The 14,632-nt window shown below is 51.7% G+C and overlaps 2 protein-coding genes across 2 annotated transcripts in view; one reads left to right on the forward strand and one right to left on the reverse strand.

The window, feature by feature from the left end:
* The window catches only part of LOC107117359 (voltage-dependent L-type calcium channel subunit alpha-1F-like), a 140,721-nt gene extending 139,707 nt beyond the window's left edge, over positions 1-1,014 (reverse strand). Inside the window, 1 exon segment of the mRNA XM_015419459.1 lies at positions 996-1,014. Within this exon segment, the coding sequence (XP_015274945.1) occupies positions 996-1,014 (19 nt within the window).
* Positions 1,015-8,440: 7,426 nt separating this feature from the next.
* The window catches only part of CCDC22 (coiled-coil domain containing 22), a 53,283-nt gene continuing 47,091 nt past the window's right edge, over positions 8,441-14,632 (forward strand). The window contains exon 1 of the mRNA XM_015419460.1: positions 8,441-8,503. The gene's annotated coding sequence lies outside the window, so the exon portion shown is untranslated. The remainder of the gene's footprint in view (positions 8,504-14,632) is intronic.

Here is a 14,632-nt window from a genome sequence, read left to right on the forward strand (position 1 = left end):
AAAGTGGGAAACCCAACAGGAGACGGGTGGACTCAACTGAGGAGGCCCCGGCCGCCCTCAGCTTGCAAGACCCGAGACAGACTGTTTCGTGTTTTGTAGGTCACTGATTCGTAGAGTCGCCATAAGTTGGAAGTGAATAAACTGCACATAACACTCACAAAACTCCACTCGCTGAACTCTTAAAAAGACAAGAGCTGGCGAGCATAAAAACATGACAGAGCACGCTCCGGAGCAAGAGACTGTCGCAAGTCAGAGGCCAGGCTGAGGCCTCCGTGAACTGAGGCCAAAGTTAAACCCTCCTCGGACCTCTAGCGCCGGCTCAGCCCTTTACAATTGACCCGGCCTCCTTTGCAGTAAGACCCCAAAGGCACCCAGTCTGACTTTAGCAGCAAATCCGTACCCGTCTATCTAGGACTGGTTATCATTCAGTGTTCCAAACCCTCCAGCCCTGTCTCCTAACCTCTTTTCAGACCTAGACGCAATGGCATCCCAACTTAGGGTCGACAGGTTCCTCCCGGCCGCCGGCAGGCGATGGGGAGGTAGGGTTGCCAGATCCAGTGTGGGAAGCTCCTGGATAATGTGGGGATGGACCCCCGGGGAAGACAGGGACCTCACACCGCAGTGGGGTCCAGTGCCATAGAGTCCACCCTCCAAAGCAGCCATTTTCTCCAGGGGGAACTGATCTCTGGGGACGTGCTGTCATTCCCGGGGGTCCCCAGGTCCCACCTGGAGGCTGGCAACCGTACATCCTATGCCTATCTCTAAGAGCCTGGCATGACCAGCGTCGTCCACTGTTCTAAATAGCTGAACTCTGGATCACCTATCTCCAACTAACACCCTTCGCAACTGGACTTGCCTCAGTGCCTCGCCTTATTATTAACTTATTCCCCCCCTGTTATCCTCTGAACGAGCCCCCTAAGATATACCGAAGCTCTTATCTCCCGACGGTTTGCCCCTACCCGTTAGCCCGGGCGCACGAATATGGGGTCACTCACGTCTTCCGTTGCACTCCATGTCGCAGGACAGTGGCAGGAGGGTGGCGTCAGTCTCCAGAAGGCACCAGGCGCTTCTTCAGCCCAAGTCTCTTCCCACCTCGCGAGGGGGACCCCTCATTCTTCCGGCCTCTCTCCCGTGACCCGGAGGAAGGGCCAAACTAATCCCAAGGGCTCTCATGGAAGGGCAGGGGCCGGACTCGGAGTCTTGCCAGCCCCTCTTCCCGTCCCGCTCTGTTGTACTGTCGTTTGCACCCCCGGGGGTCCCTCTGCGGGGAATCTGTGTCCGTTTTTTTACGCTCCCTCTCGCTGTCTGTCGCTTTCCCTGCTTCGTTCCCTCGCTCGGTTGAGGATTAAGGCAGATTGCCTACTTTAAAGGGCAGCGCAGGGAGGCAGGGAGGAGGGAGCTCACAGCTGGTTAGGTCACTGAATGTGAAGCGCCGGGGAGATCCCGGTTAGCCAGGCCGGCTAGGCCCAGGGAAGGGCAGTGTTGTCAATGGTTCGAGTGCGACGGGGGGGGGGCACGGAGGCTAGGGTGACCCTCTAGGAATGATTAAAAAGGAGGACGAGAACCCTCAAAAAAGAGGGCAAAAGATGGGGGAAAGGACAAAACGGGTGCAAAAATCGTGTATACTGATTTGCATTCACAGATGCGAAGGTTCATATAACTATTATAATCCAAAACCAGAGTCCCAGGGGCACCTTTCAGACCAACAAAGGTTTATTCAAGGTATGAGCTTTTGTGTGCAAGGTTGTGTGTATTTTTTCAAATACGTCACAATGGTGTGTAAAGTTCAAAGTTATAGACAGGGAAATTAACATGTAACATGATGATGTTTAAGATATACAAAGTCCTTATCTAGTAGTAGTAGTAGAAGAAGAAGAAGAAGAGGAGGAGGAGGAGGAGGAGGAGATTGGATTTATACCCTGCCCTTCACTACCCAACGGAGTCTCAGAGCGGCTCACAAACTCCTTTCCCTTTCCCTCCCCACCACAGACACCCTGTGAGGGAGGTCGAGCTGAGAGAGCTCTTGAGAGAACTGCTCCTGAGAGAACAGCTCTGAGAGAAATTGTGACTGACCCAAGGTCATGCCACCAGCTGCATGTGGAGGAGTGGGGAATCAAACCCCATTCTCCCAGAGTAGAGTCCGCCCACTTAACCACTACACCAAACTGGCCAAATTGACATGTTACATGTCAATTTCCCTGTCTATAAGTTTGCACCTTACACACCATTCCATCATATTTGAAAAAGTATGCCTTGCACAGGAAAGCTCATACCTTGAATAAACCTTTGTTGGTCTTAAAGGTGCCCCTGGGCTCTGGCTCTGGATTTCTGCTTCAGACCAACACGGCTGACCCCCTGGATCTATTATAATCCAAACTCCCTTTCTAAAAACTTTCCCCTTTAAATACAGGCTCCTCACAAGTTGCATTTAGCAAGAGGCCATGGATGTTACCTACAGAAGGATCCAAACAGGGTGGCCACCGGTCTCCGGGCCTTGGAATCTCCTGGCATCACGACCAAGCTCCAGAGTATTGAGATCATTTTCCCTGCAGAAAACGGATGCTTTGCAAGGTGACCTCTATCGCATTATACCCTGATGAGGTCCCTCCCTGCCCCCAAACCCAGCCTCCCCAGAGACACCCCCCCAAATCTCCAGAAATTTCCTAACCCGGAGTTGACAACCCTCCAAACCGATATTATAATAATTAGCTCCTCGGTGTGCCAGCTTGTCTGCTTTCAAGGGGCTAACTGTCCATGGGGAATTTTTCCAGGGCACTTCTGCTCTCCAGTTTGGTGAGAGATGTAGTGGTTAGGAGCACGGGCTCTAATCTGGGAGAACCGGGTTTGATTCCCCACTCTTCCACATGAAGCTGCTGGTGTGACCTTGGGTCAGTCACAAGTTCTCTCAGAGCTGTTCTCTCACGAGCGGTCCTTGAAAGAGCCCTCTCAGCCCCAACTACCTCACAAGGTGTCTGTTGTGGGGAGGGGGAGGGAAAGGAGACTGTAAGCCGCTCTGAGACTCTGAATGAAGGGTCAGCTGGGGGAGGCCTTCTTCCCTCCACAGGGAGCCTTGGGGACCTGTGGTTGTCAGGAATCGAACTTTTGGGGGAAAAGGATGTCTGACTACCCTGCCCTCACCCGACACACTCCATCCACTGGAGAGGACTGGAAACAGAATGAGCGAGGGTGACCAGCCTCCAAGTGGGTGCTGGAGTTCTCCCAGAATTACAACCAGGGGTCATTTCCTGCAGGAGCACACAGGAACGGAGCTCCGGCAGTAAAGAGCCCAGGGGGCGGGCAGATGCAACAAGCCCCACCCCCTGCTCCCAGCAGCCCTCAGTCAGAGCAAGAAGCAGCCAGGTAAGTTGCAGAGCCCCCTCCGCCACCCCCCGGTCCAAAACAGTCCAGTGGCACCTTTAAGACCAAGTTTTATTCAGGTACAAGCTCTCCCTCCTCTGTGAGGGCAGATCTGCGGGTTCCCCCCCAATAGCTAGCGATCCAAAACAGTCCAGTGGAGTCTGAGCGGTGGGTGTTGCCTTCTGACACACTTCCAGTGATGTCAGGGGGTGTAGCATAGGCAAATAAGTTATGCTAATGAGCTCCTGCACCTCTTTTTCTACGAAATGACCCGATTACAACTGAATCTCCAGATAACAGAGATCAGTTCCCTGGGGAAGAAACAGTTACGAACATAAGAATATAAGTGACATCAGTGTTGGATTAGGGCAATGGCCCATCCAGTCCAGCACTCTGTGTCACACAGTGGCCAAAAACACCAGGTGCCCTCAGGAGGTCCATGTCAAAACCCACAGCCAACAACCAAGTACACGCATTCAAGAACGGTAATACTTTTATTGCAGAGCTATAGATGCAGTAACATAAGCACTGTTAAGAATGGCGGCGGCCCCATGGGCATAATAGGATATAGGGTTTTCGTATGCACCCCCCCCCCAGAGCACGGGCCAATAAGGCACCCCCCCCAGAGCACTGGCCAATTAGGCACCCTCCCGCGCGTGGGATAAAGCCTGGAGACCGTTAGGTAGCTAAAGCTGAGAACCAACACTCTCCCACGGCACCTAGGAGAAACCCAGACAATACAACTCCCTCCTGCACATCTGTATAGATAAGCATTTCGGCGCAAAGCAGAAAAAGACCAGAAAGGAATGCAGTAGCAATTAACCAGACACAGACCGAGCTCCCCAACCCCCATGGCAGCGTAGCTGACAGTCCATCAGTGGGGCCAGGACACTAGAAGCCCTCCCACTGTTGCCCCCCCCCCAGCACCAAGAATACAGAGCATCCCTGGCCCCAGACCGAGAGTTCCTATCTATACCTTGTGGCTAATAGCCACTGATGGACCTCTGCTCCATAGGTTTATCCAAATCCCTCTTGGAGCCACCCATGCTTGTAGCTGCCACCACCTCCTGTGGCAGTGAATCCCATGTGTTAATCACTCTTTGGGTGAAGAAGGAATTCCTTTTATCCGTTCTAACCCGACCGCTCAGCAATTTCATGGAGTGCCCACGAATTTGCTTTGAAGGGTGAAGTGTGGGCTCTGTGGCATCGTACCCCATTGAGGTCACCCCCTTCTCAAGACCCGCCCTCCCCGGGCTCCGCCTCCAAATCTCCAGGAATTTCCCAACCTGGCACTGGCAACCGAGGCGATATCCAAGGATGTGTGGATGCAACCTCGGCATACTCTCTCCAGGGCTTGCTAGGAAGATTTGACCCCACCACTACCCTGGTCCAATCTTTCTCCTCACCTCTGTGCAGATTTGGTTGCTTCTGATGCATTTCAGAACGGAAGCCTGGATCGCCAATATCTATTTGCCAACTGATAAAAACTGGGACTGAACATAAACCCTAATCACTGCATAACAATTGAGACACTGGGAGTATTATTATTATTAGTATTAGTATTATTACAGGGCTATTTTTGGGCAGGAACGCACAGGAACGGAGTTCCGGCTGGCTCCCAAGTTAAGCAGGAACTCATTAGCATAATAGGCCACACCCAACAGCAGAAACTCATTAGGATTGGCTACATGAGGGGTGTGTGGCCTAACATGCAAAGGAGTTCCAGCTACAAAAAAAGGCCCTGGGTTTTGACAACAAACAAGGTAAACAGAATAAGAAGCAAAAGGTGGGTGTGGCTGGATGAGCACACTTCTGGTAACATGGGGGTGTGGCCTAATATGCAAATGAGCTGTGCTGTCAGGGGTGTGGCCTAATATGCTAATGAGTTTTGTTGGGTGTGGCCTATTATGCTAATGAGTTCCTGCTGGGCTTTTTCTACAAAAAAAGCCCTGGCTATTATTAGTATATTCTGCCCGCCCCACAAGTGGGCTCCGGGTGGATCACAAAGCCATTCAGCATTACAGTATAAATACATTAATAAACAATTGAAAACAGTTAAGAACAACCATTTAAAAACAAATTATTAGTTTATACACACAATCTCCAGAGCTGGTGCCCCTAGGTCTGTAAGATCTAGAAGAAGAGGAGATTGGATTTATACCCCGCCCTTCACTACCCAAAGGAGTCTCAGAGCGGCTGACAAACTCCTTTCCCTCCCCCTCCCCACAACAGACACCCTGTGAGGTAGGTGGGGCCAAGGGAGCTCTTTTGAGGACTGCTCCTGAGAGAACAGCTCTGAGAGAACTTGTGACTGACCCAAGGTCACACTAGCAGCTGCAAGTGGAGGAGTGGGGAATCAAACCCGGTTCTCCCAGATTAGAGTCCGCGCACCTAACCACTACACCAAATGGCTCTCTATTATTACTATTACTATCATTATTATTACTATCATTATTGTTGTTGTTGTTGGTATTTGTCACAGTACAGCCTGAAACGAGTCCGAATGTGCCCGCTGCTGTGTAAAATGCCTACAGATATTAAAGGAGCATTCACACAAGGGCGGAATAGAAATCTAACAAACAAATAAATAACACAAAGGAATCATGCATCTCAACTAGTTGGCTATTTTAAATCAGCAGTTAAGGCTGCCAGAGGGGCTGTAGATGTCCTGGAATTCCAGCTGGTCTACAGACTGCAGAGCTCAGTTTCCCCGGGAGAGAATGGCTGCTTTGGAGGGTGTGCTCTGTGGCCTGGTGCCCCACTGAGGTCCAGGGATGCCAGCCTCCAGGTGGGGCCTGGGGATCCCCCGGAATTCCAGCTCATCTCCAGACTACAGAGACCAGTTCCCCTGGAGGAAATGGCTGCTTTGGAGGGGGGACTCTGTGGCCTTGTGCCCCACTGAGGTCCAGGGATGCCAGCCTCCAGGTGGGGCCTGGGGATCCCCCGGAATTACAGCTCAGCTACAGACTACAGAGATCAGTTCCCCTGGAGGAAAGGGCTGCTCTGGAGGGGGGACTCTATGGCATTATAGTGCCCCACTGAGGCCCTGGAATTCCAGCTCATCTCCAGGCTACAGAGCTCAGTTCCTCTGGAGGAAATGACTGCTTTGGAGGGGGGACTCTGTGGCCTTGTAACTTACTGAGATCCAGGGATGCCAGCCTCCAGGTGGGGCCTGGGGATCCCCCGGAATTCCAGCTCATCTCCAGGCTACAGAGCTCAGTTCCTCTGGAGGAAATGACTGCTTTGGAGGGGGGACTCTGTGGCATTGTGCCCCCACTGAGGTCACTGTCCTCCCCAGGCTCCAACTCCAAATCTCCAGGATTTTCCCAACTGGCAACCCTCCCCTCTCCAACCCCTGCCAAGTGGTGGGGCAGGGAGACCTGGAAACCCTATTTCTGTGTTCTGGACTGGAGATATGGTTGCCAGCTCAGGTTTCGGATATCCCTGGAGATTTGGGGGCGGAGGCTGAGAAGGGCGGGGTTTAGGGAGGGGAGGGACCTCAGCAGAGTATAATGCCACAGAGCCCAGCCTCCAAAGCAAATAATGCTGGGGGTATAATGTAGTCTGCCTGGATTACAGGCAGTGTTCCCTCTAAACTGAGTTAGTGTGAGCCAGCTCACAGTTTTTTAGCCCCCAACTCACACATTTTTGCCTTCGCTCAGGAAGGGGGGCTCCAGATCAAACTAATTTATGCAGCAGCCAAATCACCTTCTGACCATTTTAATGCTGGTAGCTCAGAAAGTAGCATTTTTGCTCACAGGACTCTACAGTTTAGAGGGAGCATTGGTTACAGGTGATCTCCAGGTGATAGTGCACCTGGAGAAAATGGCAGCTTTAGGAAGGTCCAGAGCAGCCATTTCCTCCAGGGGAAACTGATCTCGATCGCCTGGAGATCCGCTGTCATCCCAGGAGATTTCCAGATTCCACCTGGAGGTTGGCAACCCTGTCTGGACTGGAGACCAGCTGCCATTCCAGTTCCCCAGGTCCCACCTGGAGGTTGGCAACTTCCGGGCCATGAGGCGATTCTGTCTTCTTTTTGAATATTTTATCAATTTTCCAAAACAAAATTACAAAACACAAATTCTTAATACAAAGTATCCTTTGGAGATTCTTTACACATTTTTTTTCCATCCATCTATCTAGTTTCTGCCATCTCTTTTTAAACAGATGTTCATCTTTTGCCAACAGTATCATATTTAATTTATCAATTTCTTTAATTTCCATAATTTTTGTAATTAACTCTTCTCTACCTGGTATATTTTTTCTGATTTCCAACATTTAGCCAAGAGAATTCTGGAACTAGTGAGAATATACAATATCACACACAAATCATTATATTTAATCCCTTCTGGTAACATATTAAGGAGATATATTTCTGGATCTAGCTTCAGATCTATTTCTACTATTAGTTTCTGTACCGATTTCCAAAATTTAGTCAGCTTCTCGCACTTCCACCAAATGTGGAAATAAGAGAGGCGATTCTGTCTTATTGGAGGGGGAAACCTCCTCTCTCTCTCTCTGTCTCCCAGGCTGAGGCCCCATTGGGATGTTTTAATTAAACGCCTACACGTTCCAGTCAGTCCACGGAGGCAAAGAAGCTATAATGGCCTTTCGAGGCCTCGTGTTTGTTTTATTTTTACCCCCTCAGGCCCAGAAAATGAAGTGGAAAGCCGGGGGGGGGGGACACCCAGGTGTCGGGCTCTGACAGCGCCTCATCCGCCTAGGCCGCCTGTAGGCCTCACGCCCAAGGGTGGCGGCGTTGCTAGGAGACCGTCGCTCCTCATTACGCGCCTGCCGCTCGCTCCCGCCCCGCCTTCCCTTCCGCCGCCGCCCCCCTTCCCAGAGCGTAAGGCGAAGACTACAATGCCCACGATGCTTTGCGCCTCCAAGGCGCTCCTGCCCCCTTCCCTTCCACCTCCGCTCTTTCTGGAGCGTGCTGGGACGACTACAATCCCCAGCGCGCTTTGCGCCCCGGCGGCGTCGAGGAAGCGTCGGGGGCGTGACCGTGCCGCCCTGGCTTGGACTACACGTCCTATTATACAGGGCGAAGGGGGTGTGGGGGTCCTTTGAACTACATTTCCCGTCGCGCCCTGGGGGGGTCGGTCTCGTGACTGACAGCCTGGCCCTGCACAGCTTAGAGGGAGCGGTGAGTACCGGCGCCTCCCTCTCTCTCTGATCTTGTCCCCGCTACCTTGGGCGGCTTTTTGATTCAGCTTTATGCTAAAAATTCTCCTTCCTTGCAGAGGGATTGCAAACATTCTTCCTTCCTTCCTTGTCCTGATCAGTCATCCCAGTTGTGCAATGCATGCCCCGTTGCAATGCATGCCCCGTCTTCTTCCTCTTCCTCCCGTTGCTCCCTGCAAGACTGGGTGTTCGAGGCGTGCTGGAAGCTTTTGCAAGCTGGGGGAACCTCCTGCAACGGGAGCAACCCCCGTCTCTTGTCGTTGCATTGGAGAGGGATCGGGGGGGGGGGGGGGAATGCCTTGGCTGGTGCCCCCTTCCAGTTCATACTCCAAAAACTTGGTGGTTTTATAAATGTGTTTTTCTCATATAGGCAGAGACATTGCGTCCATCTTGGGGGGCGGGGGCGGTATTTAGGGTCTGCCGCGTGCTTGCTCATATATTTAATTAAAAATTGCTTTTACCCTGCCATTCCCCAGTTGAACTCAAGGTGACTTAGAACAAATTAGAGCCAGAAATCGCACAAATTGCTCTCAACAAATCGATAGAGGAATGAGCTAGGGCTGCCAGCCCTGGGTTGGGGAAGTTCCTGGAGATTTGGGGGTGGAACCTGGGGAGGGCAAGGCCTGAGGAACAGACCTCATTGGGGTATCATGCCGTAGAGTACATGTCATGGAAAGATCAGCCGTAATTCTGGGAGATCTCCAGCCTCCCCCTGGAGGTTGAAGCCAAAAAAAGAGAGATCTAATGTCCTGGCCCCACTGGTGGACCTCCTGATGGCACTGGTATTTCTGGCCACTGTGTGATACAGAGTGTTGGACTGGATGGGCCTTTGGCCTGATCCAACATTGGCATCTCTTATGTTCTAATCATGGGAGAAAGCGGGAATCCAAAAACAACATCCGTGACAAAAATAACGAAGAGTCAACGAAGATATGTTTGCAAAATCATTTACTGTAGTAATTCAGTAGAAAATTCTCTTCTATTATTGCTCACACCCAACGAATGCTGTGCAATGTAAACAATTCGTTTCACAATATTGTTTTATCTGAGCGTGTAGCAAACACAATTCTTATCCATTTCTACTCATCATTCCACGTGACTCTAATAGCAGAACATTGTGAAGACCTTGGGTTCTGTGATTAGAGAGTCAACTTGGAATGTTTCCTTCAAGAGTTGATAAGTAGAAACAAGAATTGTGATTGCTACACGCTCAGGTAAAGCAAATATTTTGAAACGCATTGTTTACATTGCACAGCATTCGTTGCATGTGTTTCCCCTCTCCCTGGAGGCTGGCAAGCCGAAAATGAGCCTCCGTTAACACCCACCGCTTTCAGAGCAGGGGTTGGAGACTCTCCACTGCAAAGCTCCCACTGTGTGATTCTGCCGTGTCTGCGATTCCTGTCCTGTTTCTTCCCAGGTGTTGACATACATTAGCTGGCTGGCCGGCCTGCAGAGAAAGAGGTCCTTTTCTCCCTTTCTCACAATACAAGAAATGGTGGGAACTCAAGCTGAGCGGTCGGGTTAGAACGGATAAAAGGAAGTACTTCTTCACCCAAAGAGTGATTAATACATGGAATTCACTGCCACAGGAAGTGGTGGCGGCTACAAGCATGGACGGCTTCAAAAGGGAATTAGATAAGCGTATGGAGCAGAGCTCCATCAGTGGCTCTTAGCCACAAGGTATAGATAGGGGCTCTGGGGCAAGTGGTGCTCTCTTCTTGGTGCTTGGGGGGGTCAACAGTGGGAGGGCTTCTAATGTCCTGGCCCCACTGGTGGACCTCCTGATGGCACCTGCTATTTCTGGCCACTGTGTGACACAGAGTGTTGGACTGGATGGGCCTTTGGCCTGATCCAACATTATGTTCTTACGTTCTTATGATGGTAGAGGTGGCTGAGAAGTACCGAAAGCCCAGGAAGGAATGGGATGGAGGCTGCAGAGCTGACACCCTGGTCAATTCACTCTGCATCTTTGGTGCGACTTCATGGGGTTGGCAAGCAGTGATGTTGCACTCTCAACATGCTCAGGGGCGCTCTGTTTTGTGTTTCTGAAGCCTAATCGTTATGCTAACTATTTGGGGATCGGGGCCTGTTCCGGTTCTGGTTGGTTGGCTGTTGCGAACAAAACACACACCCTGTGTCTGAGCCGTTGCATTGCCCGCAGGAGCTTGGCTTGGACTCTCATAGAATCGTAGAACCACAGAGTGGGAAGGGACCCTGCAGGCCATCTAGTCCAGCCCCCTGCTCAATGCGGGATCAGTCTAGGCCAGGGGTGTCAAACACAAGGCCCGGGGGCTGGATGCAGCCCGTTCAGGGCTCTTATGCGGCCTGCAAACAACTAGTGTAAGGGAAGGGAAAGGAGACTTCTGAAGGGAGAGTGGGCAGAGCCACTGCGATTGTAGCTTCAGCATGGCGGAACAACCTCGTCTGCAGCAGTCAAGCAGCGTAGGAGCATCTGTCCAGTGCTGCACCTCTGGCAGTCCAGTCCTCCCGTTTGGGTTTTCCTTTGCGCCTCCTTCCTAACACATGAGGCCTTGCAGTGAGGATACACCAATGCGGAGCTTACCCGCTGCTGTCCTTACACTTTATATCTCCAGTACCCGGCATTACGTCTTATGGCACACGTGGCCCGGCCCAACAAAGTGACATTTATGTCGGATCCCGCCCTCATAACAAATGAGTTCGACACCACTGGTCTAGAGCATCCCTGACAACTGTCCAGCCGCTGCTTGAAGACTTCCAATGAAGGGGAGCTCACCCGCTCCCGAGGCAGCTGATTCCACTGTTGCTGCAACTCTGACTGTCAAAACGTTTTTCCTGATATCTGGCAGCGCAGTGTTCCCTCTAAGCTGAGTCAGTGTGAGCTAGCTCACAGTTTTTTAGCCTCCGGCTCACACATTTTTGTCTTAGCTCAGGAAGGAGGGCTCCAGAGCAAACTAATTTATGCAGTAGCCAAATCACTTGCTCACAACTTTAGTGCCAGGAGAGAGGCCTCGCCGCCGCCGCCTCCTCCCCCTCCCCAGAGCCGGCAGGCAGGGCGGGGGGGGCGGGCGGGGCGGGGGGCGAACACCGGCCTCGCCGCTGCTGCGGCCCCCACCGCCTCGGGGAGATGGGGGGGATGGAGGAGTAATAGCCACTGATGGACCTCTGCTCCATATGCTTATCTAATTCCCTTTTGAAGCCGTCCATGCTTGTAGCTGCCACCACTTCCTGTGGCAGTGAATTCCATGTGTTAATCACTCTTTGGGTGAAGAAGTACTTCCTTTTATCCGTTCTAACCCGACCGCTCAGCAATTTCATGGAGTGCCCACGAGTTCTTGTACTGTGAGAAAGGGAGAAAAGTACCTCTTTCTCTACCTGCTCTTTCCCATGCAAAATCTTATAAACCTAATCTTGTCCGCCATGTTGGGGACCCCAGTATAGCGGTTTCAGAAATGAGCGGTGGGGGAGAGAAGAGCGGCGGTGTGTAGAATTCTCTCCCCTCCCCCCCAATATCAGAACTCAAGATAGTCCAGCACAGTTAATAGGCAGTAGATTCAGGACAGACAAAAACCAGCTCTTCTTCCCAAATGTGCTCAGTTAGCTTATGGAATTCACTGCCACAAGACCCAGTGACAGATGTAGCTGAAGTCCATCAGTGGCTATTAGCCACAAGGTATAGATAGGAACTCTTGTTCGGGGGCACGGGATGCTGGGGTGCTGGGGGGGGGCAACAGTGGGAGGGCTTCTAGTGTCCTGGCCCCTGGTATTTTTGGCCACTGTGTGACAGAGTGTTGGACTGGATGGGCCACTGGCCTGATCCAACATTGGCTTCTCTTACGTTCTTATGAGTCTGGCAAAGGAGATTTGAAGAATTCCGGAAGGATGAGTCAGTTTATGGCCATTAGCTGTAATAGCCTAATGGTCCCTCTCTGCTCAGGGTCAGCGTGTACCTGTGAGTATCAGATGCTTAAGAGATAAAAAGCGGAGGGCTTCATGCCCTTCCTCTTGGCTTCCCAGAGCCGAGTCCTTTTTGCAAACAGGATATTTCTTTAATTCGTTCGGATAAATATACAGAACAGAGGTCCATGAGTGGTTATTATCCACAAGGTGTGGAAAACTCTGTCTGGGGCAGTGATGCTCTGCATTCTTGGTGCTTGTGGGGCCACAGTGGCTTCTGGAGTTCTGGCCTTGCTGGTGGACCTCCTGATGGCACCTGGGTTTTGGCCACTGTGTGTGGGAAGAGTGCAGATTACTAGGGAAGGCTGACAAGCCAGGCCGGCTTCCTCTGCTGTCACTTTTTGCTATCTGAGGCAAAGATATTTGTATGTTTTTCCCATGCTGGGTTTTCCCCTCCCGTCACAGCACCTGCTGTGTCTCTTGATGGTAATTTGACACTTTTGTTGTACCGCTTCCGCACTGGACTCTGATCCCCTCGACGTATTCCTGCCACAGTGACAGAAAATCTCTCCGGCTTCCCTGTTGTTCACCTTAATTTTTTTTTTTTTTTAAAAAAACAACACAGTTTGAGCATGTGCATAGTAAGGGCTTTTTTTTTTTTAAACAAACGCTCAGGGCGAAGCTTCGCCCAAGCGCATATCGCTCAGTTTTTTTAAAAAATGGCGGGGGGAAAACGGAAGCCTCAGGCTTCCGACGGAAATGGCTAGACACCGGTGGAGAGCAATCAGACGGAGGGGTACATCGAAAGCAACCGTTGCACTCAGTATACCACCACTTGGGGACCTAGTGGCAGAGTGCAACGGTTTAAAGGGATTTACAACGGTTAGGGACGGGAGGCAGATGTTCGCCGTCTGAACGCCAGTAAGTACACCGGTTGGAACCGGCACCTATACCGTTGTAAATCCCCCGTCTGAACGCACCCAGAGTGTTGGACTGTTTGGGCCATTGGCCTAATTCAACATGGCTTCTCTTACGTTCTTATGTCTGGGGCAGTGATGCTCTGTATTCTTGGTGCTTGGGGGGCCACAGTGGGAGGGCTTCTAGAGTTCTGGCCCCGCTGGTGGACCCCCTGATGGCGCCTGAGTTTTGGACACTGTGTGACACGGAGTGTTGGACTGGATGGGCCATTGGCCCGATCCAACATGGCTTCTCTTACGTTCTTATGTCTGGGGCAGTGATGCTCTGTATTCTTGGTGCTTGGGGGGCCACAGTGGGAGGGCTTCTGGAGTTCTGGCCCTGCTGGGGGACCTCCTGATGGCACCTGGGTTTTGGACACCGTGTGACAAGAGAGTCTTGGACTGTTTGGGCCATTGGCCTGATCCAATATGGCTTCTCTTACGTTCCTATGTTATGTTCTTTCCCGCCTTTCTCCCCAACGGGGATGCCAAAGCGGATCACGTTGTTCTCTTCTCTTCTGTTTTATGCTTACCAGAACCCTGTGAGGTAGGTTAGGCTGAGAGAGTGTGAATGGCCCGAGGTCACCTAGTGCGCTTCCATGGCACGAGCAGAGATTCGAATCTGGGTCTCCCAGATACTGGCTTAGAAACGATCTTCGATTTCATCTAGCAAAGCCCTTCTTACGTTATTTTGTGTTTGGAGCGTCTGGCTTTGCCATAGTTCTTATTACAAGAACATAAGGAGAGCCCTGCTAGATCAGACCAGCATCCTGTCCCACAGAGTGGCCAACCTGGAAGGCCAGCAAACAGGGTGTAGAGGGCAAGGCCTTCTCCCGTGGCTGCCTCCTGGCACCGGGATCCAGAGGTTGGCTGCCTCCGAAAAGGCAAGTTCCCTTATCAGAATCACTGTGCGCAAGCCTGTAGAAATGTTGTGGGCTGAGCGTCTGGGAAGGATTATCGATGTGGATGCCTGAAACCGAAGCGGTCTTAGAAAGATGGGTCTTAATATCCATCCACCCCCCTGGTGAAAAGAAGAGATGAGGCCTGACTTGAGACTTCTGACAGGGCCAAGGAGGTAGTCTAGTCCAGGGGTCCCCAACCTTTTGGAGCCTGTGGGCCCCTTTGGAATCCTGACACTGTTGTGGTGGGCGCAGGCGCAAAATGGCTGCCGCAGGAGGCAGCACCAGACACAAAATGGCTGCCACAGCTTACCCGCAGTCACACAGGGAATATCCTTGTGCTGTAGTGGCAGCTGCCGC

This window comes from Gekko japonicus, unplaced genomic scaffold (genome assembly GCF_001447785.1).
Source record: "Gekko japonicus isolate JY-2015 unplaced genomic scaffold, Gekko_japonicus_V1.1 scaffold617, whole genome shotgun sequence".
Classification (NCBI taxonomy): domain Eukaryota; kingdom Metazoa; phylum Chordata; class Lepidosauria; order Squamata; family Gekkonidae; genus Gekko; species Gekko japonicus.